The sequence below is a fragment of the Danio rerio genome, chromosome 18, assembly GCF_049306965.1.
Source record: "Danio rerio strain Tuebingen ecotype United States chromosome 18, GRCz12tu, whole genome shotgun sequence".
Classification (NCBI taxonomy): domain Eukaryota; kingdom Metazoa; phylum Chordata; class Actinopteri; order Cypriniformes; family Danionidae; genus Danio; species Danio rerio.
Window position 1 is genome coordinate 36,916,827 of NC_133193.1, and position 23,271 is coordinate 36,940,097.

The 23,271-nt window shown below is 35.9% G+C and overlaps 1 protein-coding gene across 5 annotated transcripts in view; it reads right to left on the reverse strand.

Moving 5' to 3' along the window:
• plch1 (phospholipase C, eta 1) overlaps positions 1 to 23,271 on the reverse strand; it is a 104,633-nt gene that overhangs the window by 21,357 nt on the left and 60,005 nt on the right. For all 5 annotated transcript variants that reach the window (XM_073929989.1, XM_073929985.1, XM_073929988.1 and 2 more), the window contains 5 exons: positions 18,254 to 18,425; positions 12,480 to 12,587; positions 7,909 to 8,070; positions 4,224 to 4,286; positions 1,606 to 1,691 (listed from right to left, as the gene is read on the reverse strand). In XM_073929989.1, coding sequence (XP_073786090.1) covers positions 1,606 to 1,691; positions 4,224 to 4,286; positions 7,909 to 8,070; positions 12,480 to 12,587; positions 18,254 to 18,425 — 591 coding nt within the window. The remainder of the gene's footprint in view (positions 1 to 1,605; positions 1,692 to 4,223; positions 4,287 to 7,908; positions 8,071 to 12,479; positions 12,588 to 18,253; positions 18,426 to 23,271) is intronic.

Here is a 23,271-nt window from a genome sequence, read left to right on the forward strand (position 1 = left end):
CTACTACTTCCTAAAGTCTCTGACTTGCCTTATATCCCCAAAGAGGAGAATAACTTAATCACATTACTGTGCTGTTTTAAGGTGGCACCAGTCAGTGATTGGTAATCTAGAGATGACTATAATGTTTACAATTTAATAAAAAGGGAGTCAAAAAGACTAATAGTTTATTTTCATTTTTGTCATAACTTATTTTTTATGAATATTTATGTGAATATTTTTGTGAATCCAGCCCCAGGTGATTCAATCAACAGCCCAATGTCATTATTCAATCAACAGGTTGAAAGAAAAAATTAAGATGGTCTTAAGGATATATTCAAGAAGTTTAAGAGATTCCCTAACTTATTTTTTATGAATGTTTTTGTGAATCTAGCCCCAGGTGAAATTAACAGTTTAAAGAAAAAAGGCAAACATGATTCATAAATAGCGTTATATGGCTCCCAAAGCTCAAAATATGTAAAAATTAAAACCTTTACATTTATTGTATCACTTAATGTATCTTAAACTATCCCACTTTTTACAGCAAAATATGTTTAAACATTGTTAGCAATATGACATGTTTACAAAGGATAGTATTACACTCAAGTGTTACATAATGGCTGCTAAAAAGAAGTTCAACATTCTTATTAAAGAAACATTTTGAGTTTTAATACAATTTTTACAATATTGCATGAATATAACCAGGACAATTCTTTCAAAAACTTCATCTTTAAGATGCTAAGTGTTTGCTCTTAGCTTATGTCACAAACTAATGAACATTTCTAATTCTTCGGATGCTCCAACGCTTACAATAAGAGGTTTGCAATACAGACAAAAGCTCAAATGTTACCATAAGCAATTTTAATTAGTCACCCCATTCTTACTGCATGTCTAGACTAGGAAATCGGGTAATTAAAAGATATAAGAAAACGTCCTTACAGCGTGACAGTTTTATTACAAATGACTTTCTCTTGGTCTTAATGTACCCATTAAGCATACAAATTATGCCAAATCCTCATAAAATACAAACATTCTATTGCTTGTTAGATTGTGTGTGTGAAGTTATGAATTTATATAGTAGTTTTCCCAAAACCAAGCTCTTTTTCACTTTCCATAGAAATATTTAATTTTTCTTGAGCACAATCACCATATTTGAATGATTGCTGAAAGATCCTGTGGCACTGAAAACTAGTAATGACAATTTGGCGTTACTTTAACCGTATTAATTAAAACTAATACATTTTGGCAACAGTCTTCCATGGGGCTTTTCTTTGGCTAAAAACATTGATCTTTTTAATTACAATCTCCATCATAAGTAGTGCTGGAATCTTTTTATTTGTATTTTTTCGAATTTTTTTGTATATCATTTGCTTACATGCACCTAATTATAAGTAAGATTTGTTAGTACCAAACATGCACAAATTTCTACCTCACTAGTTTATCAATGCCATCTAAGGAAAGAACATTTTAAAATAACATATTTTTATGTTAAATTAAAAAAAAAAAACATTTATGCAAAAATACTAAAATACATCACAAAAATCTGAATATTAAAATATGGTATATTGTTTATTTAAATGCTTACTTCTAAAATGACAAAACACAACAACTAAATATCCAGAGGCACACCTGTTGAACTGTCCACCTGATGGCTCTTGCTGGCTGTCATCTTCTGTTTCAACACTTTGACATTTAAGCCTTGATTTAGAGTGCCTCTGTGGAAACACAGAGAAAGAGAGAAAGAGAGAGTGAGAGAAAGAAAGAGCGCAAGCTAAATAAATAGATGGAATATTTACTCCTTTACTTTGGATGAGAGGTAATGAAATTCCTCCTACACAAAACAGGAAAACTGAAAAGCACAAGCCTGTTTTTAAAGGGCATACTAAACATAATGACGTGTGTGTGTGTGTGTGTGTGTGTGTGTGTGTGTGTGTGAGTGTGTGTAGCAAGGATTAATTCTTACCATGTGTCAATATTGTCCAAATCATTTTACTTTTTAGGGCCATGAGGCCCACAAATAATCACTACAGTATTATAAATTACAGGCTTCAGGCTCATCAGTAACAAAAGAGGAACCTTTGAGACACCGTGAGCTCACATATACAGACAAATGTTAAGAGTGGGAGGAAATATGTGTACACGAAAGACAAGCCTGCCTACCTCCTATAGGACTGACAGACAAGATCAATGCAAGCTACAGGAGATGAGAAAACTTTGACAATCCACACAAACATTTCAATCAATCAATCAATCAATCAATCAATCAATCAATCAATCAATCAATCAATCAATCAGTAAGGACAAAAACAAATACTATGGAGGTCAATGGGTTTAGGTTTTATTGCAGAATTGTCGTTTTTGGGTGTTCTATCCCTTTGAGGGTCAAACATGAAAAAAAATAAGGTCAAGAATCTTGGTGTGATTCTGGAGTCTGATCTGAGTTTAAGCAGTCAAATCAAAGCAGTAAGTAAATCATCATCTCAAAAACACTGCAAGAATTAGATGCTTTGTTCCCAGTAAGAAACTTGATCAAGCTTTTATAACAGCAGTGTGGATTACTGTAATGCACTCATGCACCGGCCTTCCCAAAAAGGCAGTCAGATAGTTACAGCTCATCCAGAACGATGCCGCCAGGATTTTGACAAGAACCAGAAAATCTGAGCACATCACACTTGTCCTCAGGTCTTTACGCTGGCTCCAAGTTACATTCAGAATATAATTAAAGTATTAATACTTGTCTATAAATCACTAATTGGTCTAGGACCCCCATACAATACAGATATGCTGTGAACACAAACCTAACAGATCACTCATATCATTAGGATCAAGTAAATTAGAAATTCCAAAAGTTCACTCAAAGCAGGGTGAATCCATCTTCAGCTACTATGCCCCCTGCTGCTGGAATCAGCTTCCAGAGATCATCAGATGTGCTCCAACACTAGACACATTCAAATCGAGACTCTATCCCTCTATTACAGGGGTGGGCAGACTCAGTACTGGAGGGCCGGTGTCCTGCCCAGTTTAGCTCCAACTCTAATCAAACACACCTGCTTATAGATTTCTAGTGATCTTGAAGACACTGATTAGTTTGTTCAGGTGTGTTTGACTAGTGTTGGAACAAAACTCTGCAGGGACACCGGCCCTCAAGAATCAAGTTTGCCCATCCCTGTTCTATTATGTCTTTTTTTCTTTTTCATTTTAGTCTGCTTTTAATCATTTTAAATTATTTTAATCATTTTTATTTTCTTGTTTGTTTTATTCTTTTTTATGTAAAATACTTTGAATTATCATTGTGTATGAAATGTGCTTTATAAATTAACTTGCATTGCATAAAAAGCAGCAACCGCAATCCTTGTTTACTTTCTTCATTGATTTGCTACTGAGGTGTTGATATTTATCAATCCGATTCAATATACAATGTGGAGATGAACAAAATAGTTATTCTAATTCTAATTTCTTTCTTTCTTTCTTTCTTTCTTTCTTTCAAGCCTTCAAGTTTTCTTTTGAGCTTAGTTTTTTTTTCTTTTCAGAATAAATTTCCCTATAGTGTTAGGTGTAAGGGTAGAGATTAGGTTTAATTAACATATTTGGATGACTGACCCAGGAATGTGTTTAGGGGTGTATTCTCATCTTGTTTGGGTAAATTAAACTTAAGTTCATTTCCCCTTTTGGTGTATATCTTTTTGCCAAATGGGAATACAGCAATAGAACTCTGGCATGCACCAAACATGTTGACTTTATTGATTTGCTACTGAGGTGTTGATATTTATCAAACTGATTCAATATACAATGTGGAGATGAATGATGTGGTTTTATGTAAAGGATGAAATATGAGGATGTCACTACAGCCATTATTATCTGTGTACACAGGCAGGGGTGAGTGACTATCAGATATCAAGTGAATGTATGATTTCTGTTGTAACCTCATTAAATACATGCCTAAAATAAAGTGACTAAAAAGCATGTTTGCCTGCTGGCACTGCTCTGACATCAGTAACTGCCCTCAAATAACTGATCAAAATGACTCATGCATCTTCATGATCTGTTCCGCACTTCAATCTATCAATAGCGATTATTCTTCAAATCCTTCTGCCCCTGGGGATCGAAACCGGCACATTTACGTAACATTTGAGACTGTAGACACACACAAAAAGGACAGGAAATAGGATAGTCCTGATTCTGCAGTAGAGAGAAAAAAGAAAGAGAGAAAGTAAGAGAAAGACTGGAAAGGCTGTCTTTATCCTGACCTTGTGCTTGAGGTTGCTGATAAAGGAACGGCTCTGGGATTTCTTCATGCCGTCTTTGGAATTCTGCAAGACACATGCATGCAAAGACATTTATTGGGACTAAAGAGGGTAAATTGGTAAACCTTTATTTGAAGGGCATGTTCATGGGACTGTCATGAAACATTCATTATCATAACATGACACATGACAACTTTCACTCAGTTAGGTTATTTAAAAAAAAAAAAATTGACATAAACAAATACATTGCCAAGACAACATAAATCTGTCATAAACAAAATTGAGACCATTATAGTTGTGTCAATAATATTATAACAGCATCATTGATATCTTTCACGACCTCAACTACTGTGGTACAATTTGATTTTGTCATCAAAAAGTAATTACATGACATTAAATATTAATGACGCTCTTATAAAATAATTTGACAGATTATTTAATTTGGATCCACTGAAAGAAGTAATCAGAAAAGCCTTCATGACGAGCTCAGGACAATCAAATTTATGACAGATTTATAACTAGTTGGTTATGTCAAGCTGTTTTGACAAAGACAGGTTGAGAAGTATTTTTTTATGTCAGACCAACACACATCAGATCAGCTAAATGGGATGTAGCCTCTTACGACACTGATTACATTTTATAATTGTGGTGTAAAACTCCACCACTACACCAACTGACTACTGTCTGCCACAAAGGACATTATGACAAGCATTTTTTCTGATATTATATGAACGTCAAATGTAGTTGAGGAACCAACTACATCAGATCCAAAAAATAAAATATAGTAAGCTATTGTAAGCCATTGCCGTCCTTCCTAAATAACAAGGCAGAGAAACAAGGAGGAACAAACAGATAAACTAGTATCAAATGAATAAAATAAGTTCTAGTAAATTAAATAGAAACTACTATCTAACGATTAAGTACTAGTCAGTTACCATTTTCCTACATGCAAAAGAGCATTGAAAAAAAAGGATGAGCATTCTGGAATTACAGTAAATGATGTCTTATTTATCATTTTGAGATTTAACTCTTCTTTAGAAATGCAACCAATTCTACATCAAACAGCCGAATGTCAAACTATTCAAGGAAGTATTTTTGGCCATACAAGATCAGAGAAAGGTTTTCACATGCAGTGATGCTTTAAACTAATGCAACTTGAATCATCTCTAAACAGACTCTTAATTTAAGCATGCGATCAATCATTTATTTATTTTTTTCTTCTTATAAATATTATGCAGGAAAACCGGAGGGGAGAGAAAATCCCTCCGTGCATTACAAATGGCACATCAAAATGAAGTTTAGAAAGTGCAAAGTTTAATAATAGGCCAAGAAAAGAGGCAGAATGAATGTCAATTAAGTGATGCTCCATGTCTTTTTCTGGATCGCATATGTGATTAGGTTTGTACTGAATAGGTATTCTAATTCTAATTTCTTTTTTTCTTTCTTTTCTTTCTTTTGAGCTTAGTTTCTTTCTTTTCAGAAAAAATTTCACTATAGGGTTAGGTTTAAGGGTAAGGATTAGGTTTGAATAACATTTTTGGGTGACTGACCCAGGAATGTGTCTAGGGGTGTATTCTCACCTGTCTTGTAAATACACTCAAGTTCATTTCCCCTTTTGGTGTATATCTTTTGCCAACTGGGAATACAATAATTGAAATCTAGCATGCACCAAACAAACGAACCAAACGCCGAAGAGGTGCTATTAGCCCTCTTCCAAACAAATTCTTTCTGTTTAACACATATGTGGTTTTGGTTACAATTTGTTTTTCACTTGCAAAAAGGGCAGTTTGAAAGCAAAAAAAAAAAAAAAAAAACTTTTATAAATTAGGAACCTTAAAGAGCCCCTATTATGGAGTTTTGAAAATAACCTTCCATGCACAGTGTAACACAGCTCTAAGAGAATAAAAAACATCCAGCTGAGGTTTAAATCTGACAGTGCATCTAGTTTAAAACAACTGATTCTCAAAAAAAAAGAGTCAATTCGGAGTTGTTTATATGATTCGATTTGGGTCCAAAGTATTTGCCTGCATGTATCGACGTTGACACGAAACAATATCAAATATGAGGTGCCAGATACGGTAAAATGTAAACACGTCCTTCCCTTTAAACACTAGCGGACTGCGAGTAAACATTTTAATGATTAATCCAATGGGCTAACCTACCCTGCAACTGGGAATTTTGTTAAAGGAAAAATCATCAAAGACTATTAGGGCGCACTCTCACTATTCACAGTTGCCTTGAACCGGGCCAAAGCACGCTTGGCCCCTCTCCCATCTCCCCCGACGGCCCGCACTCACATTACATTCGGGCCTGGGCACAATTATGTCAATGATGCTGCGCTGTTCAGTAAGCGCTCTTGCTCAGCACAGTGGAGATTTCTTTATTTATATTGTTTAAGTCGTTTAATTTCACCGAACAGATCAGCCACTTTTGACGCTAATAACGACCATAAAGTCCTCGTGCAGCAGGAATTAGGAGGTTTGCTGAAGGTGTGCAGCTGTCATGTGAGGGGTTTGCCTCTTTAATAAACTACGACAGTTTGCATTCACTGAACGGTTAGAATGATTAATAAATCCATATGAAACAGTCCCTTAAAAGTCACGACTCGCTTTCAGTTTCGGGCTTAGGCGTGTTTTGCACTCACACACAAGCATAACGCGCCAAAGCCCAAGTGAACCGTGCTCAAGCACACCTCTTCCAACTTGGCCAGGCACAGCCAAGTGAACCATGCCTGAGCCCGATTCAGAGCACTCACACTTCTCAAACGATCCGGGAAACGGGCCTGGGCACGGTTCGGATAGCATAGTGTGAGTAGGCTCTAAATGTATGGCACTTTGTCAGTACACAACTCATGGACCATTTTTTTCTTCCTCTAGTTCACAACTTGTGTGATTAAAATGGTTGCCTCCTAGTTTTCTCTAGCTTGCAAAATATGTATTTAATTGTGTTTTGTTACTTGTAATTGCTCCATGCAGCTTTTACTGTATCTGGTTAACTCTTTATAATCACATATCGTGTTGAAATTGTGCCACTTTCTTTACCACGTTAAATGCATTTCTGCTCATGATTCCTTGTTGTTTGTCACTGCTATAGCCACTATCAGCTGTTCTTACACACATGCAGCGGTCAATTTTTAAAATAGTTCAACTTTTGCTACTGTGTGGGTTAATACTGAATGTGTGTCTTTGTTATTACTTAGGGTTATGGTTAAAAGTAGAGCAAAATGCTGGTGTTTAACTGCATTGCTTTATTGCATTCCTGCATTGGGCTCACACATAAGCTCTGTACTCTGGCTACTAAATATTAATATTGATGGGCATTAGTTTCCTTCTCGCCCTAAACGCAGTCGACCAATTACAACAGACTAAGTCCAATCACCGCAGATTAGCATCATGCAAATGAAGCGTTTGGGAACAAATGAATCGCTGAACAAATCATATTTGAGTGATTGGGATAATTAGGTTTAAAAAATGCACATTCAGACAATGAAAGTGTTTGTTGACCTTCTATGCATGTCAACCTTTTATTGGTGGCCCCAAAAACAAAATATGACCTTTTTTAATGCATAATAGGGGCTCTTCAAAAATAGCACAACTGGGACAATTTAAGCACAATTCAAACACAGTTCATCATTATGAATAATGGAAGAGAAAGAAATTTAAAATCACAGATAGAGAGATCGTGTCACCTTGCGTAGGTTTCTTTGGAGGCCCTCGTGAGTGGCACGAAGCAGCGCACGGATAGAGAAACTGTCTGTGTCCTCTTTGTCCCCAATCTGAGACTCTTTCATCAATGAGTCTAGTTTCTTCCTGATGTGGGACTCCACTTGGTGCTGACTAGGCCCATTAGACTGAAAAGCAGGAATGTATTGTCAAAATCATTAAGCAACTCATTAAAACTCTACATACATTGCCTTAAATTGGTTAAAAAACTGTCCAATAAGACCACTTTCTAAATGCCTTAAGAAGTCAAATTGACAAAACAGGATGTCTATGAATCTGTGATGTTCTTCAAACATACACAAAGCAATAAGCCACATATTATATATATTTTTATAAAATAGAACAATAAAAGAATAATAAATGGCTCAAAATAGTATCAACCATCAAACCTTTTTTTTTTTTGTAAAAAATAAATCTCTGTCATAATTTTTTCTTTCTTGTTCAGAACCATTTTGAGTTTTCTAAAAAGCAATATATTTAAAAAATGTTGAATTATATTTTGTTGAATTGTGGAAGTCAGTGTGTGCCATCAATCTATCTAATCTAAAATCTATCCAAAAAGATTTACCGAAGAAAAAAAAACCCTATGGGGAATTTAAACCATATGAGAGAGTAATGGTGAGGTAATTTTCTTTATTTTTATTTTCTTTATTTTCTTTATTTATTTTTAATTCTTCTTCTTTTTTTATGGGGGGGGGGGGGGGGGGGTTTAACTATACCTTTTAATTTTTTAATAAAGACAAAAACAACTGCTTAACTAGAAACAATCATTTGTTTTTAGTAAATTAATTGAACATTTATAACCTGGGAAAAGCTATAGGTGGACTAAAGTGCAATAAAAAGGTTTTGATAGCAGCACTACTGGATGGATCTCTTGGCAAATGGCTATGTTTTCACAAAAGACTTTCTGCTAGATTTTAGAGGTGTTTCCAAACAAACAAAAACATGCCAGGGGTTCAGCCTGTAATTGATTGGCTTTTAGAGATGAATAACAACAGCTCACTGAGTAAGAATGGGTGAGAATGCAGCCAGACAAAATACTGGCTCCAGCAAAAGGAGGAGATTTTCAGAAAAAGTGCAGAGACAGAGATGCCAAGAAGGTGATAACGTGATTAAAAGTGGCATAGCAGAACATGGAGAAAGTGATACCAATATAACAGCTTGCGTGTTGTTTGTTTTTTGTGTTTGTCTTTAAATCTAGATCTCATTACTTACTGCATTAAAGAAAGTGTTCACCTAAATGTTAAATGTTATTTACCTCTGTCATGTCATACAGGTTAGTTATTTTTTTTAGAAAAAAAAAAAAAAAAAAAAAAAAACCAAACAAACAAAAAAGCATGAGAAATATAAAACTGCAGTCAGTAGCCCCTTTCACACATACATACCTTTGCAGAAAATAACAGGCAGTTTTCCAAAAAGGTCTGTATGTGTGAACAGGATCTTTTTGAAAATACCGGTAAATTCATTCCGGCTATTTTCGGGAAACAGAAGTTGTAACATTTTTGGTAATTTGCCGGAATGCTGTGCTGTGTGAACGCAGAAGGAAGATTGCTGGAAAGAGCGCATTCACGTCTAGAACGTGATGACATAAGATGTCTTCTTTAGCCAATCAGAACACTCAGACGCATTCACGTCCACGCGGTTTGTGAGAATAAAAGCCTGTTAATGTTTTCATAGACACATTTAGCTGCTAGATGTTAGTCAGTATTCTGGAAAATTTCCATAACATCCTCACCTGTGTAAATATTGCAATTTTGAATTTACCGGTAACGTCATACTTTAACACAGCTCATAAGAATTATCATTCCCAAGATCCACCGGCTACATACCCGCCCCTCAACCCTGCTATTGACCTTATTCTAAAATGCGGAAGTGCGCCTGTTTTCGCGATTGTCTTAGAACTTCCGTTTCAGTCGCCTATGGGAGAAATGACAAGGAATAATAAACGGCAAAAAACGTTCAAACTACTTGCTCTACAAACAAATGTTTGCATGACTATACAGACCAAGTAGAATAATATAACAAGGAAATATCAGTTTGCAACATCAAACAGCGAAACGAGCTGTTTTTAATGTCTAAAAATGAATGGAAGTGAATGAGACCGGAAGTCTCGTGCCAAAAAGATTCAAATGGCAGCGCCCGCTCGTCTGCGGAGAATAAGGTCAATAGGCCCTATCCTCGCTCTCCCTTTTCTCACTCCCGCACCCAGGCAACTACTTCGGCGTGTGCACACGCCGTCAGCCAAGTGCTAAGTCTAGTGAAAACAGGAATTACTTGTCGACTTCTGTCAATATTTTTAATATTTTTACTGAATTATGTTTGCACCCTTATCTAATTTTTCTGAATTTCTCATTTCAGGTCTGTCTAATGGATCCCAGCCCAGTATCACAGCACTCCCTTCCCATAACCTCACCCTCCCTCCACCAACGCTAAACCAGAAATCACAAGCTATTAATCGAGAAAGAGATCGACAGTAAATATATGATCAATCCTTTTTCTCGCTCCCCGTTTAAGTTAGCACATTCACATCAGCCCAACTGAAATGGGCATTAGAACGTTTCTAAAAACGTCCAATAACAGACCTTTCATCTCCTCATAATTCCACCTCTTTGAGCATTAATTATTACGCCTAACAAAGATGCTTTAAATTACCATGCCATAAACCAAGCATCTTTCTAATTAATTTAGTCGGCTGCAATGCTTGGCTCGCATGTCAACATTACCCCCGCCTTTAAGTTATTCTATTAAACCCCAATCTCTGACATCTCCTTCGATTTCTGGCATTAATCGGACATCACAATTCTACGTCGCAGTCTGTCAAACATTTTGACGCAAAAGTAACCCACATTTATGCTTCAGAAGCTATTTGAATTCTCGCCAATATACGGCGTTTGCATGTAGTTCATCTACTAGAAGATTTCCTTATATCTCTCCCCCTAATATCCCCTAGCCAAAACTTAGTGACAGGTTTTTCTAATATTGGCATTACCATTGTGGAAGAACCCAAGCACTTCTATAGAATTCTTAAGCATCAAATTGGATTCGCAGAATTACAAGCATCAATCCCTAAATAAATCCACTGAAATTTAGTTTCCTTCTAAATTCTTGAAGAAACAAGATTGCGCTAAGCACAAACCGCTGTCCATCTTAGGACATCCAAACTCACATGCGCATTATCCCGCAGGGATGCCTTTTCGTCACTTACCTCCTTCAACTCAAAGCATCAGTGCCCAGATTAGATGAGATTGTATCTCTATCCGATCTCGGCTGTAACAAACTCGGCCTGAACGGCACTAGAGGCGCTGCTCAGCGCAGAGACGGGGTGCGCACATGACAGGGAAAAGTAGGCTAATGCACAACGGACATGCAAATTCATATGTTATTTAAAATTAAACTATTCAATTCAGATTCTTATTCACTGTTGCAATAAAGCCGCTGTCCACTGCACTAATTAAGAGCGTTATCATTATCCTGCTTTAAGGCTGCTTCTCTATCGCATCATTTGGACTTTAGCCTAAAACAATTCATTATAACTGTTGTACATGTTCCTAGTTACATAAGGAAATTGCTGACTCTCTTTATCGCTTTTATTTCCAGAAACTGGTACCAGAAGCAGAGGCGCACCCGACCCCATCCCTCCTTTTGAGATGATATTACCATAATTGATGCATACACAATTTGCATCATAAATATATTTTAAAAAGTAACCTTAGAACATCTCAAAAGTTCCTCACTGCAAAACACATCCAAACATTCCATTCCCCACACAACACTTCATTTCCTGATTTTCCCTGCTTACAATCAGTCAATTCGTCACATACCTACATTCACACATAAGCCACAGCCATCTCATGGAAGCCCAGTGGACCCTCACCAGCAGATACTTTAATCCCAGCAGCCAAGGGCAGGGCCTAATCCAGGGAGAGGCCACGACCTAGCCACCTAACTTTCTCTCTTTCTTCTAGCTCTGAGTTGCACTCGGCTTTCTCTCCCTATTCACTGACCTAACTCCCGCAGGAGTTGGTCCCGAGCACTCGACCCCCGCAGGGGTCATCGCCCAACTACCACTCACCCTTCAGCTGGGGCCTTCACCCACCCTACCTCTTTACCGACTCCAGCTGGAGATGGCACTTACAGCTCTATCTCCTGCAGGAGTGCCCACGAGTTTCGACTCCCGCAGGAGTCCAAAAAAAAGGATTCTCTCCTGGGACAGCATGCCAAACTTGTTAACAGTTGTCAAAGGATATCTAAGTGTGAACTCTTGAAGTGAAGTTTCACAAACTAATTTCAAGAGGAGCACATGATATGATTGACTTCAGCTGGCCACCAATCTACGTTCATCAGTTAGGAGATTTATGCAGCATTTATGTTTATGTTGTTCAAAGTGTTGGATGATTCCTGTCTCACAGCTAATATCGTAAACAGACAGTTTTTGTGCTTTTCTGTGGCATCAGATTTACACTTGCATGTGACACCAAACAACCAATTGAGTAGCCTGCTATTTTAGCAGGCTCTTATATAACTTGATATCACTTACCGTGCTATTTTTTAGCTTAAAATCATCTTCAATCTCATCAGCACTGTCATCATCAGACACCTCACCCTCTTCAGCATCTGCCGACAGGTACGAAGGAAGGCGCTTCCCCTACAAAAAAAAAAAGAAGGAATAAATGCTTCCATTATGCTTGTCATTATATTGAGCAACTATTGAGCATTATATAGAGTTTCACCTCGGTTTAAACATCTTACAACCTGTCTGTGATAACACAGCACTTCACATATTGATGCTAGAATTAAATCTATACTAATGGCTTTTGGTCACATCCAAAACCACAAGCACAATGTAGTTACATTCTCTTTCTATGAAGACCGCAACATTAGAAACAATAAGGAGCAAGGATTTTAAAATAATGCATTACAATAACACATAACATTGAGTGATATTATAATAAGATCAATGACTTAAAAAAAAATGCAAACATAAAAAAATATATTTTAAAAGATTTCTAAAAACAGTCAGGAGAATGAGTGCCCCAGGTGGGAGCAAGCAAAAAATTCCCTAACTTACAAGCAATATATGAAAATCAGCTCCCAGTCATAGTTTTAAATTTAAAACGAGGTTTAAAAGATTATAATTGGAGTAAGAAGGTGTAGACATTGTAACCAGATATCTGATATACTCTGAAGCCAGCCCATGCATAACTTTATAGGTTAAAATAAGTACCTTTAAATCAATATGCGATCAAACAGGATGCCAGTGAAAGCACTGGAGTAATATGGCTATAGGATAGTGTATGAGTGAAGACACAAGCATGAGTTTAGTACATATTGAACCCTCTTAATCATGTTTGCAGGTAATCCCTTAAAAAGAAAATTGCAGTGATCAGGCCTAGATTTAATAAAGGCAGGAATAAGTCTTTTAGCATCTGGCATAGACAGTCTTAATCACGCAATATTCTGAAGATGATAAAAAGCATGTTTAGTAATATTTATCGAAAGTCAGCAGTGCAGCAAAGATCACACCCATGTTGCAAACATTTGTACAGGGAAAAGATTTGGCCCAAACATGACAGGAATGATAAAGGACAAAATATAGTAACATTAACAAGGTCAAAGTCAGGTAGTCAGATATACACTTACAGGCCACCATATTAGGTACACCTTACTAGTACCGGGTTGGACCCCCCTTTGCCTTAAGAACTTAATCCTTCATGACATATATTCAACAAAGTATTGGAAATATTCCTCAGAGATTTTGGTCCATATTGACATGATAGAATCACACAGTTGGTGCAGATTTGTTGGCTGCACATCCATGATGCGAATCTCCCATTCCACCACATTTTAAAGGTGCTCTATTGGATTGAGTTCTGGTGACTGTGGAGGCCATGTGAGTGCAGTAAACTCATTGTCATGTTCAAGCAACCAGACTGGGATGATTTGCACTTTATGACATGGCGTGTTATCCTGCCAGAAGTAGCCATCAGAAGATGGGTAAACTGTGGTTTTATGGAATGGACATGGTTAGCAATAATACTCAGGTAGGCTTTGGTGTTGATAAGATGCTTACTTGGAACTAATTGAACTAATGTGCCCAAAGTGTGCCAAGAAAATATCCCACACACCATTACACCACCACCAGCCTGAACCAGTGATACAAGGCAGGATGGATCCATGCTTTCATGTTGTTGACACCAAATTCTGAATCTACCATCCAAATGTTGTTGCAGAAATCGAGACCCATCAGACCAGGCAACGTTTTTCCAATCTTCTATTGTCCAGTTTTGGTGAGCCTGTGCGAAGCATAGCCTCAGTTTCCTGTTCTTAGCTGACAGGAGTGGCACCTTGTGTGGTCCTCTGCTGCTGTAGCCCATGCGTCTCAGGATTCGACGTTGTTGCGCATTCAAAAATGCTCCTCTGCATACCTTGTTTGTAACGGGTGGTTATTTGAGTTACTGTTGCCTTTCTATCAGATCGAACCAGTCTAGCCATTCTCCTCGGATCTCTGGTATCAACAAGGCATTTGTGTTCCCACAGAACTGTCGCTCACTGGATATTGTCTCTTTTTCGGACCATTCTCTGTAAACTCAAGAGATGGTTGTGTGTGAAAATTCCAAGATCAGCAGTTTCTGAAATACTCAGACCAGCCCGTCTGGCACCAACAACCATGCCACATTCAAAGTCACTTAAATCACCTTGCTTCCCCATTCTGATGCTCAATTCAAACTGCAGCAGATCATCCTGTCTACATGCCTAAATGCATTGAGTTGCTGCCATGTGATTGGCTGATTAAAAATTTGCATTAACGAGAGGTTGGACAGGTGTATCTACAGTAATAAGGTAGCTGGTGAGTGTATTTAAAATAAACAAGATTAACTGAGTAAATCTAGCAATGTTGTTGGGTCACTTTTTGACTTTCTTCCCTGCTAATAGGGTCAAATATAACAATGTGCAACTTATGTTTAAAGTGGGCAACACAGTGGTGCAGTGGATAGGACGTTTGCCTCACAGCAAGAGGGTCGCTGGTCCAAGCCTCAGCTGGGTCAGTTGGCATTTCTTTGTGGAGTTTACATGTTCTCCCTGTGTTCTTGTAGGTTTTCTCTGGGTGCTCCGTTTTCCCCCACAAGTCCAAAGACATGTGGTACAGGTGAATTGGGTATGCTAAAATTGACCGTAATGTGTGTGTGTGAATGAGTGATTATAGATGTTTCCCAGTGATGGATTGCGGGTGGAAGGGCATCTGCTGCAAAAAACATTCTAACTACAGCTCTAGAGGCAAATGTTTGTTGGAATGATGTGTTTGAAAAACACCAAATCAATGAACTATGTTTGTAATGACAGAACTTGCAATCTTAATTGGTTAACGATGGTTTTTAGAAATGCATCCCTGGTTAGGAGCAGAGACCACAGGCTGTCATTAAGGATAGTTATGACTTGAAGATAGTTATGTAAATATTGCCATACTAACAGTTGCCTGAATTTATTTATTTTAATTAAATACTATTTGTAGTCTATTAAATACTTGACCTTTACATCAATTTGACCATAAATAAATTTGACACTGCTAAACTGCAAACTGAATTTAATGCATATCTGCTATACCTGCAATATATATCTAAGCCTGAGGATAAACAGATTCTCAGACATTTCAGAGTATTGAAAGCCATTTAAGTGTGGTTACATTTAAAACTCCAAGCACAGACCCTCGTCTCCTCGTCGTCTGTCTCTCTCAAAGACATTTGTATGAGAGCTATTGGGAAATAAGAGTCGCAACAAGGACAAGACGGAGGAAAATCAATCCCACGCTTTTGACCTACAGAGTTTGCAGGAATACAAGATGAGTGCTCTCATCTGGTGGAGGAGGCTGACACTGTGACATGTTTAAGTGTGTGTGTGTAATCAAAGGGGACCCGTGTTCCAGTGTGGGGGGATTTGCTCAAGTGTGCTCCAATCACAAAGGGTCCCTGCTGGGTTTGAGAGTGTGCCGTCACTGTTTGCTCAAATGGGAGGGTCCTGTAGAGTAGCAGGCTGGCACTGCCATCTGTCTTAACCTGTTTTACTAATACCAAGCTCCTTGCTGGCACAGTGACGTCCGTATTTACACAGAGAAATAGTCTCTTCTCATCTCACTGACCACCTGTCATACCATTACACTCTTAAAGTAACAGTTTAGCCAAAATAAAAATTCGCTTATCATTTGCTATTCTCAAAAATGTCTAGAAGTTCCAAAAAGACCAAGAAATGGCATTCTTTATCTTCTGATGTCAATCAATAGCTTTGCATCAGGACTAATACCAAAATTTAAGTTGAAAATCAAAGTTTGTTTATGAGGCAAAAGAAAAAATATATATACTGAAGACAAAACAGGCATGAACATTACAAATGTGCAAAAGATGGTCAGCTACCTTAAAGCTATTACATTACTTCATAGTTTAAAAAAGATGTATTTTTGAAATCAAAATACCTTCTTTAATGATCCAGAAAGTTCTGAAATTTGAATGGCATGAGTATGATATGTGCAGAACCAAGCATTAATGAGTCTACCCTAACAGAATTGTATCAATACCTTCTATTCATACTTATTCTATAGGTCAAACTCAGTTCCTGGAGGGCCGCAGCTCTGCAGTTTAGTTCCAACCCTAATTAAATGTTGGAACTAAACTGTGCAGTGCTGCAGCCCTCCAGGAACTGAATTTAACAGCCCTGCTTTAGGTAATTGTGCCAATTAGCTTACTGGTTTTACATTAGATTAAATTTACATCAGTATCAATGACAAAATTGCATCTACTCTAAGAAGATCATTTAGCCTCATAATGGAAACAATGTATTGGTTTGATTTAATAGTATACAGTTGAAGTCTTATTATATATATATATATATATATATATATATATATATATATATATATATATATATATATATATATATTCATTTTCTTGTGGGCTTAGTCCCTTTATTAATCTGGGGTCGCCAGAGCGGAATGAACCGACAACTTATCCAGCACATTTTCACAAAACGGATGCCCTTCCAGCTGCAACCCATCTCTGGGAAACATCCACAATCACTCATTCATACACACTCATACACTATGGACAGTTTAGCCTACCCAATTCACGTGTACAGCATGTCTTTGGACTGTGGGGGAAACCAGAGCACCAAGAGGAAACCCACGCAAACGCAGGGAGAACATGCAAACTCCACACAGAAATGCCAACTGAGTCGAGGATCGAACCAGCGGCCTTCTTGCTTTGAGGCAACAGCACTACCTACTGCACCACTGCTTCGCACATACATATATATATATATATATATATATATATATATATATATATATATATATATATATATATATATATATATACATATATATATATATATATATATATATATATATATATATATATATATATATATATATATATATATATATATATATATATATATATATATAGTTGAAGTCAGAATTATTAGCCCCCCTGAATTATTAGCGCCCCTGTTTATTTTTTTCCCCAATTTCTGTTTAATGGAGGGAAGATTGTTTCAGCACATTTCTAAGCATAATAGTTTTAAAAACCTATTTCTAATAACTGACTTATTTTATCTTTGCCATGATGACAGTAAATAATTATTGAATTACTTTATTTAGGTTGAAAGGAAATTACAAACATCTCCCATGTAAATTTGGGCATTTTACCTTCCTCTGTGAAATTATATGTTCAACAAGCAAGCGACCTTCTTGCTTTGAGGCAACAGCACTACCTACTGCGCCACTGCTTCGCACACACACACACACATATATATATATATAAAATATATTTCATATAATGCTTATTCCGAAATATTTTCCTTTACTATAAATCACTACAGTATTTTAATTGTGTAACACCTGGTTTTATTAGATTTTTTAGTTTTAACTGTTATATACTATAATTTGTTTCTGTTTAGTACAGCATAATATTTACAGTAAATAACTGACCTGAACTAATACGCCTCATATGTTTCATTGACAGATTTATTGATCACTAAGATATGATTGACTTGGATTTAAGTTGCTTTGATTTAAAAATGAAAATTGTTGCTAAATTGTATCTAAGCTACTTTTGCCATGCAGCTTTTAGCTTAGCTTACTACATTTGCCAGGGCATAGCTGTTAGTGTAGTTAAGCTACATTTTATGTAGAGTTGCTAATAGCTTAGCTCACTACATTTTTCAAGTAGCTTGCCCAACAATGATGTTTAAACATAAAAGAAAGATAAGTGAGGAAACTAAAGCTTGAACATGCTTACAAGGTGCCTTCAGTTCCTATCATACCTTCAAGAGTATCTTGCCCTTCAGCAAATTGGGGCTAGGGAGCTGCTTGGGGTCTTTGTTCAGGGCCTCCCCCACATCAAGCTTGTCTCCGAAGATCTCCTTGAGGTGCTGAGCGATCTTCTTCTGCTGCTGAATGCTGCAGTGATTCTCTATGGACAGGATCACAGGGAACCTGACGCAGCAGGAGACAGAAGAGAGAAAGACTGAGGGTGACAGGAATCACGAAGCAGGGAACAGCCAGAACAGTCAGCAGATGCTCCCTGCCTCCAGAGCTTCTCCACACATTAACCTTTCATCCATTTTTATTCATCTTGACTTATCTTTAGTGTCGTCTTCTATTTCTCTTCCCCCCCTTCCAGTCCATCTGAATGCCTGTCTGAATGTCTGACTGTGTCTCTCTTTTACTTTCTTCCCCTGCCATCTGATGTCTTGCTGGTCTGTTTACTTCGTATATGAAATGCCTACTCAAATTCTTGACAAAATCTAGATGTTCTAACGTTTCAAACAAGTGTGTTTCCAAAGACGTGTAAGAAAACAGCACACATTTCACAATGCAAAATCTTCCTCTTGAAAAATATTTTTGTTGAGTTCTTTTTAGTGCACTGATAAATCAAGAACAAAATAGTAACATTAGATAATATGCTTTAATATTTTGCCCCTATAAGCTTCTAATCATTTTAGAATTGATCATCTTTTCTTTTAATTGCTTTTTGTAACCCTTTACAGTGTAATTTAGTAACATTTAGTAAATGTTAGTGTAGTGAACTACACATCTGTTAATATTATAATAATGATAATATTTGATAAACGTATGTTGCTGTATTAATTAATACATTAGTTAAGATTAACAACATTCAGCATTACATAAACTTTATTAATGTTAACTTACTCTTATAAAAATGCATCACTTTAAATGAACAGCTTAATTAGTTAATGTTTACTTATACATACAATAAAATATTTGTTCATGGACTAGATCAGTGGTTCTCAAAGTGGGGGTCAGGACCCCTGGGGTTGCTTGATGATTTTTAAAAATATATGTTATTATTAGAATTATCATATTTTATCTATACTCACAGAAGATAAAAATAGTTCTTAACTTATAACATATTTAATATATACTTAATAATAAATTTTTTCAGAAAAAAACGTGCAAATAAAAATGCAATGACCAATGCATTTATTCAGCAATACAAAATATGTTACATAAACTAAACATATGTTAATGCTTGGTTAATAAGAACAAAGGTTATCAACACATTAAATACTGTTGGAATAGTGTAGACTTTACAATAAGGTTCCTATTTTCCTTAACAAATGATTCTTACTGATAAATAATGTTATAAGGTTACATTTAGGGATGTAGATCACAATTTAAAACTCCCTGATATTTAAAAAAAAAATCCCAGAAAGAAATAATTCAATGAATAATATTGCTGTGCTCTTTGAAAATGACATAAGGAGATTTACAAGCTATTCCTGAATGTCACGTCTGTCAGGGAACCAGGAGAACCCTCTAGGTTTAAAAAGCACTACATTTTGAGTGACATTCCACACACACACACAAAAACACAAACATTCCATGAAAAGAACAAGAGAATCAGAAAAAAATGGAAATGGAAAAATGAAAAGATACCCTGTAGGGGTGTAGTGATGGCAATGGTGGCTCTGCAGGTATCATGGAATATGGGAAGTGTAATTTGCATGCGATGTGCATGTGCTAAAAAGCTCATTTACCACATCATGGTGTGCCATTAGCTAAAACAGGTGGCTGTTTAATGATAAAACACCATTATAGAAACTGACAGGTAGCTTTCTAGGTGCATCAAGGCCCTAGTACAGAAAGATATCTTGTGTTATGTACTTATCCTCACTGTGAAAAACAAAACAATTTTCCACAACAAATTAAATATAATTTTATGTCATGCACCTCACTGGTTGCCTTATCTGGTAATTGTCAGATCAAGAAGAAAAAGAAAACGCAGGCGCTGCATGCCTGCTTTTTTTGATAGCAGTCAATCACACATGGTGTAAAACCAAAGAACATACATGAAATTTTTTAGTTGACATTATGAAACATTAAAATACCGTTTACGGTATAGTACTTTCATTTTTAAATAATTAATATAAAATGTTGTCAAATGGTCTCATCATCTTGATTATTAAATGTTTTATTTTTAATTAAATAAAACTACAAATAATTGCATTTTAATAACATTTAACATAACAAATAAACATTTTCTTATTTTCATATTATATTAAATGTTACATTTATACTACATTTAATCATTTTCTGACAATACAAGTTGATAATTTAATATGATAATTCCTATACTGTAAAACTCAATAAGTTAACTCAAACCATTTGAGGCAACTGATTGCAACAAAACATTTAAGCTAAAAAAAAATCATAATGAGTACCGTGAACTTAATTCATTTGAGTAAACGAAGAAATTTAGGCACAGTAAATCCCAATAAATGAAGAGAACTCAAACCAACTGAGTACTGTAAAATCCAATAAGTTAAGGCAACTCAAACCGTTTTGAGTTAAAAAAAATTCTATATGAGTACTGTAAAATTACTCTATTTAGGTTGAAAGGAAATTACAAACATCTCCCATGTAAATTTGGGCATTTTACCTTCCTCTGTGAAATTATATGTTCAACATTTAGGACAGTGCACTTTAATTTGATTGGCAGATGAATTCCATCATCAAGTCATGGTTTTACCAATTTAAGCAAGGATTCTGACACACCAACATGCAGCAGATGTTTTACAAAAGTTGCAAGTAAGAGAGAAACACGTCAAACTTATAAAATGTAAGGGCTCATGGAATCACCTTAAAGGTGAGGAATGGACCATCTCTGACAGCTTGTGACATCATCTGACACATTATCTGAGTACGTTTATATGGACACCAATACTCTGATTTTAAAATGATTAAGACACTACTCTGATCAGGAGTCTACCACGTTAAGAGTGATTTTTTAACATCTTAAAGGACCACAGACACAAACTGTGGAGAAAACATTTACAGGCTGGTGACAATAATGTTACTGATCTATGTGCTATAACATGTAGCTGGGAATCATGAATGTAACATTTAAAAAGCAGCTCATGTAAACACCTGAATCATGTTATTGTCTTATTCATATTAAAGCAAATCATTAGATCACTGATGTCCATTTAAAAGTAGTCACAAGCCCCAAACCCAGAAATACGGTGCTCCTGATTTTGATGACAGCCTTTCCACAAGTTAGTAGTAAGCTAATGTAATGTTTATAGCATAATGCAAATCTTGCATTTATGCTAATAAACAATTGATCAAAAGAAATATATTAATGCAATTCAAATAAATAAAATATGAATTGATGTTTACTTTAAACTTATCATAAATATATATTTATATGGTTCAATTATAATGATAGTGATTATATATATATATATATATATATATATATTTATATATATATATATATATATATATATATATATATATTTATATATATATTTTTATATATATATATATATATATATATATAATTTTTTTTTTGTCGATTAAATTTGTGGCAAAAAGGTATCGGTTCAGGCACCGTTTTAAAAGTATCGATTTAGCACCCGTATCAAAAAAAAAAAAAAAAAAAAAAAAACGATACCCAACCCTAGTCATTTGTTGTCTGTTGTTTATAGGATCTATATTTTTATTTTATACATTTGTTTTAAAACATTGTAGAGCACATTGGTCAACTGTAAGTTGTTTTAATTGTGCTCTATATTAAGGTTAAGATTACTGCAGTACACAAATACTGAACTGTAAATCAGAACGAGGTGCAAGAACAAGCCCATATAAAATCAAAATAGATTCATAAAAAGATTTATATTGAAAATAATACCAAAACATTTCAACCTACATTTGCACAAACTCCATAAATGTTAGCAATTAATAAGCCTAGCCAAAACAAGCACAGATGTGCATTTAATTGGTAGACATGGCAACACAAAAATTCTAGCCGTTGACTATTTAACATGCCATATTAGAGACTGCTGTCCATGATTTAGTTTAAACTGCAGAACATTAAAGAGGTTTGGTGCTGTAATATTAAATTTGATAAAAGTAGCAGAGAGTAATAACACACAAGATGCCTTTCTTAGCTGTACGTTACTATGGTTAATTGTGTGTCAATCATTGTAGTTTTGGGAAGTGTGTCAGGTTCCATGCACACAATGAATAACAATTTATGGGATTGACAGGGTATTTAAATCACTCCTGAAATGTACGTTGTGTATTAGATGTATTCATGTTTTTAGAAGCATGAAATACAAATATGAGTTCAGCTGAAGAGACGGAGCAGAACACAGACACGTAAAGTTATCTTTTAGATTAAGGTGTGTACCTAAACCAGTGGTTTTCAAACTCGGTTCTGGAGGGCCGGTGTCCTGCAAAGTTTAGTTCCAACACCAATCAGACAAACCTGGGCTAGTTAATTAAGTCTTTACTAGGCTTTCTAGAAACACCCTTGCAGGTGTGTTGAGGCAAGTTGGAGCTAAACTCAGCAGGACACTGGCCCTCCAGAACCGAGTGTGGACACCCCTTACCTCAATGGTCAAATACAAGCAAAAATATTGCACTTAGAACAACATTCAGTGATTGCACTTAGTGATAATTCACTTAAAATTAAATAATGAAAATAAAGAATTGAGAATAAAAATGCATGTGGAACACTTAATTGTATTCGTGGGGGACAGCAGGCTATATTCCTGCTCTGCTTATCTTAAGTAATCAAACCCCATCCGACTGGAGGTCATTTCTAGCTTTAATAAGAAACAAATCAGGTTTAACCTTCATTAACTATGCTTAAAGCACAGATTCATTAATTTTCCTTTGGCTTAGTCCCTTATTTATTTGCAATCGCCACAGCACAATGAACCGCCAACTATTCAAGCATATGTTTTACACAGCGCATGCTCTTTCAGCCACAACCCAATATACTCTTGCATTCATACTCATACACTACGAC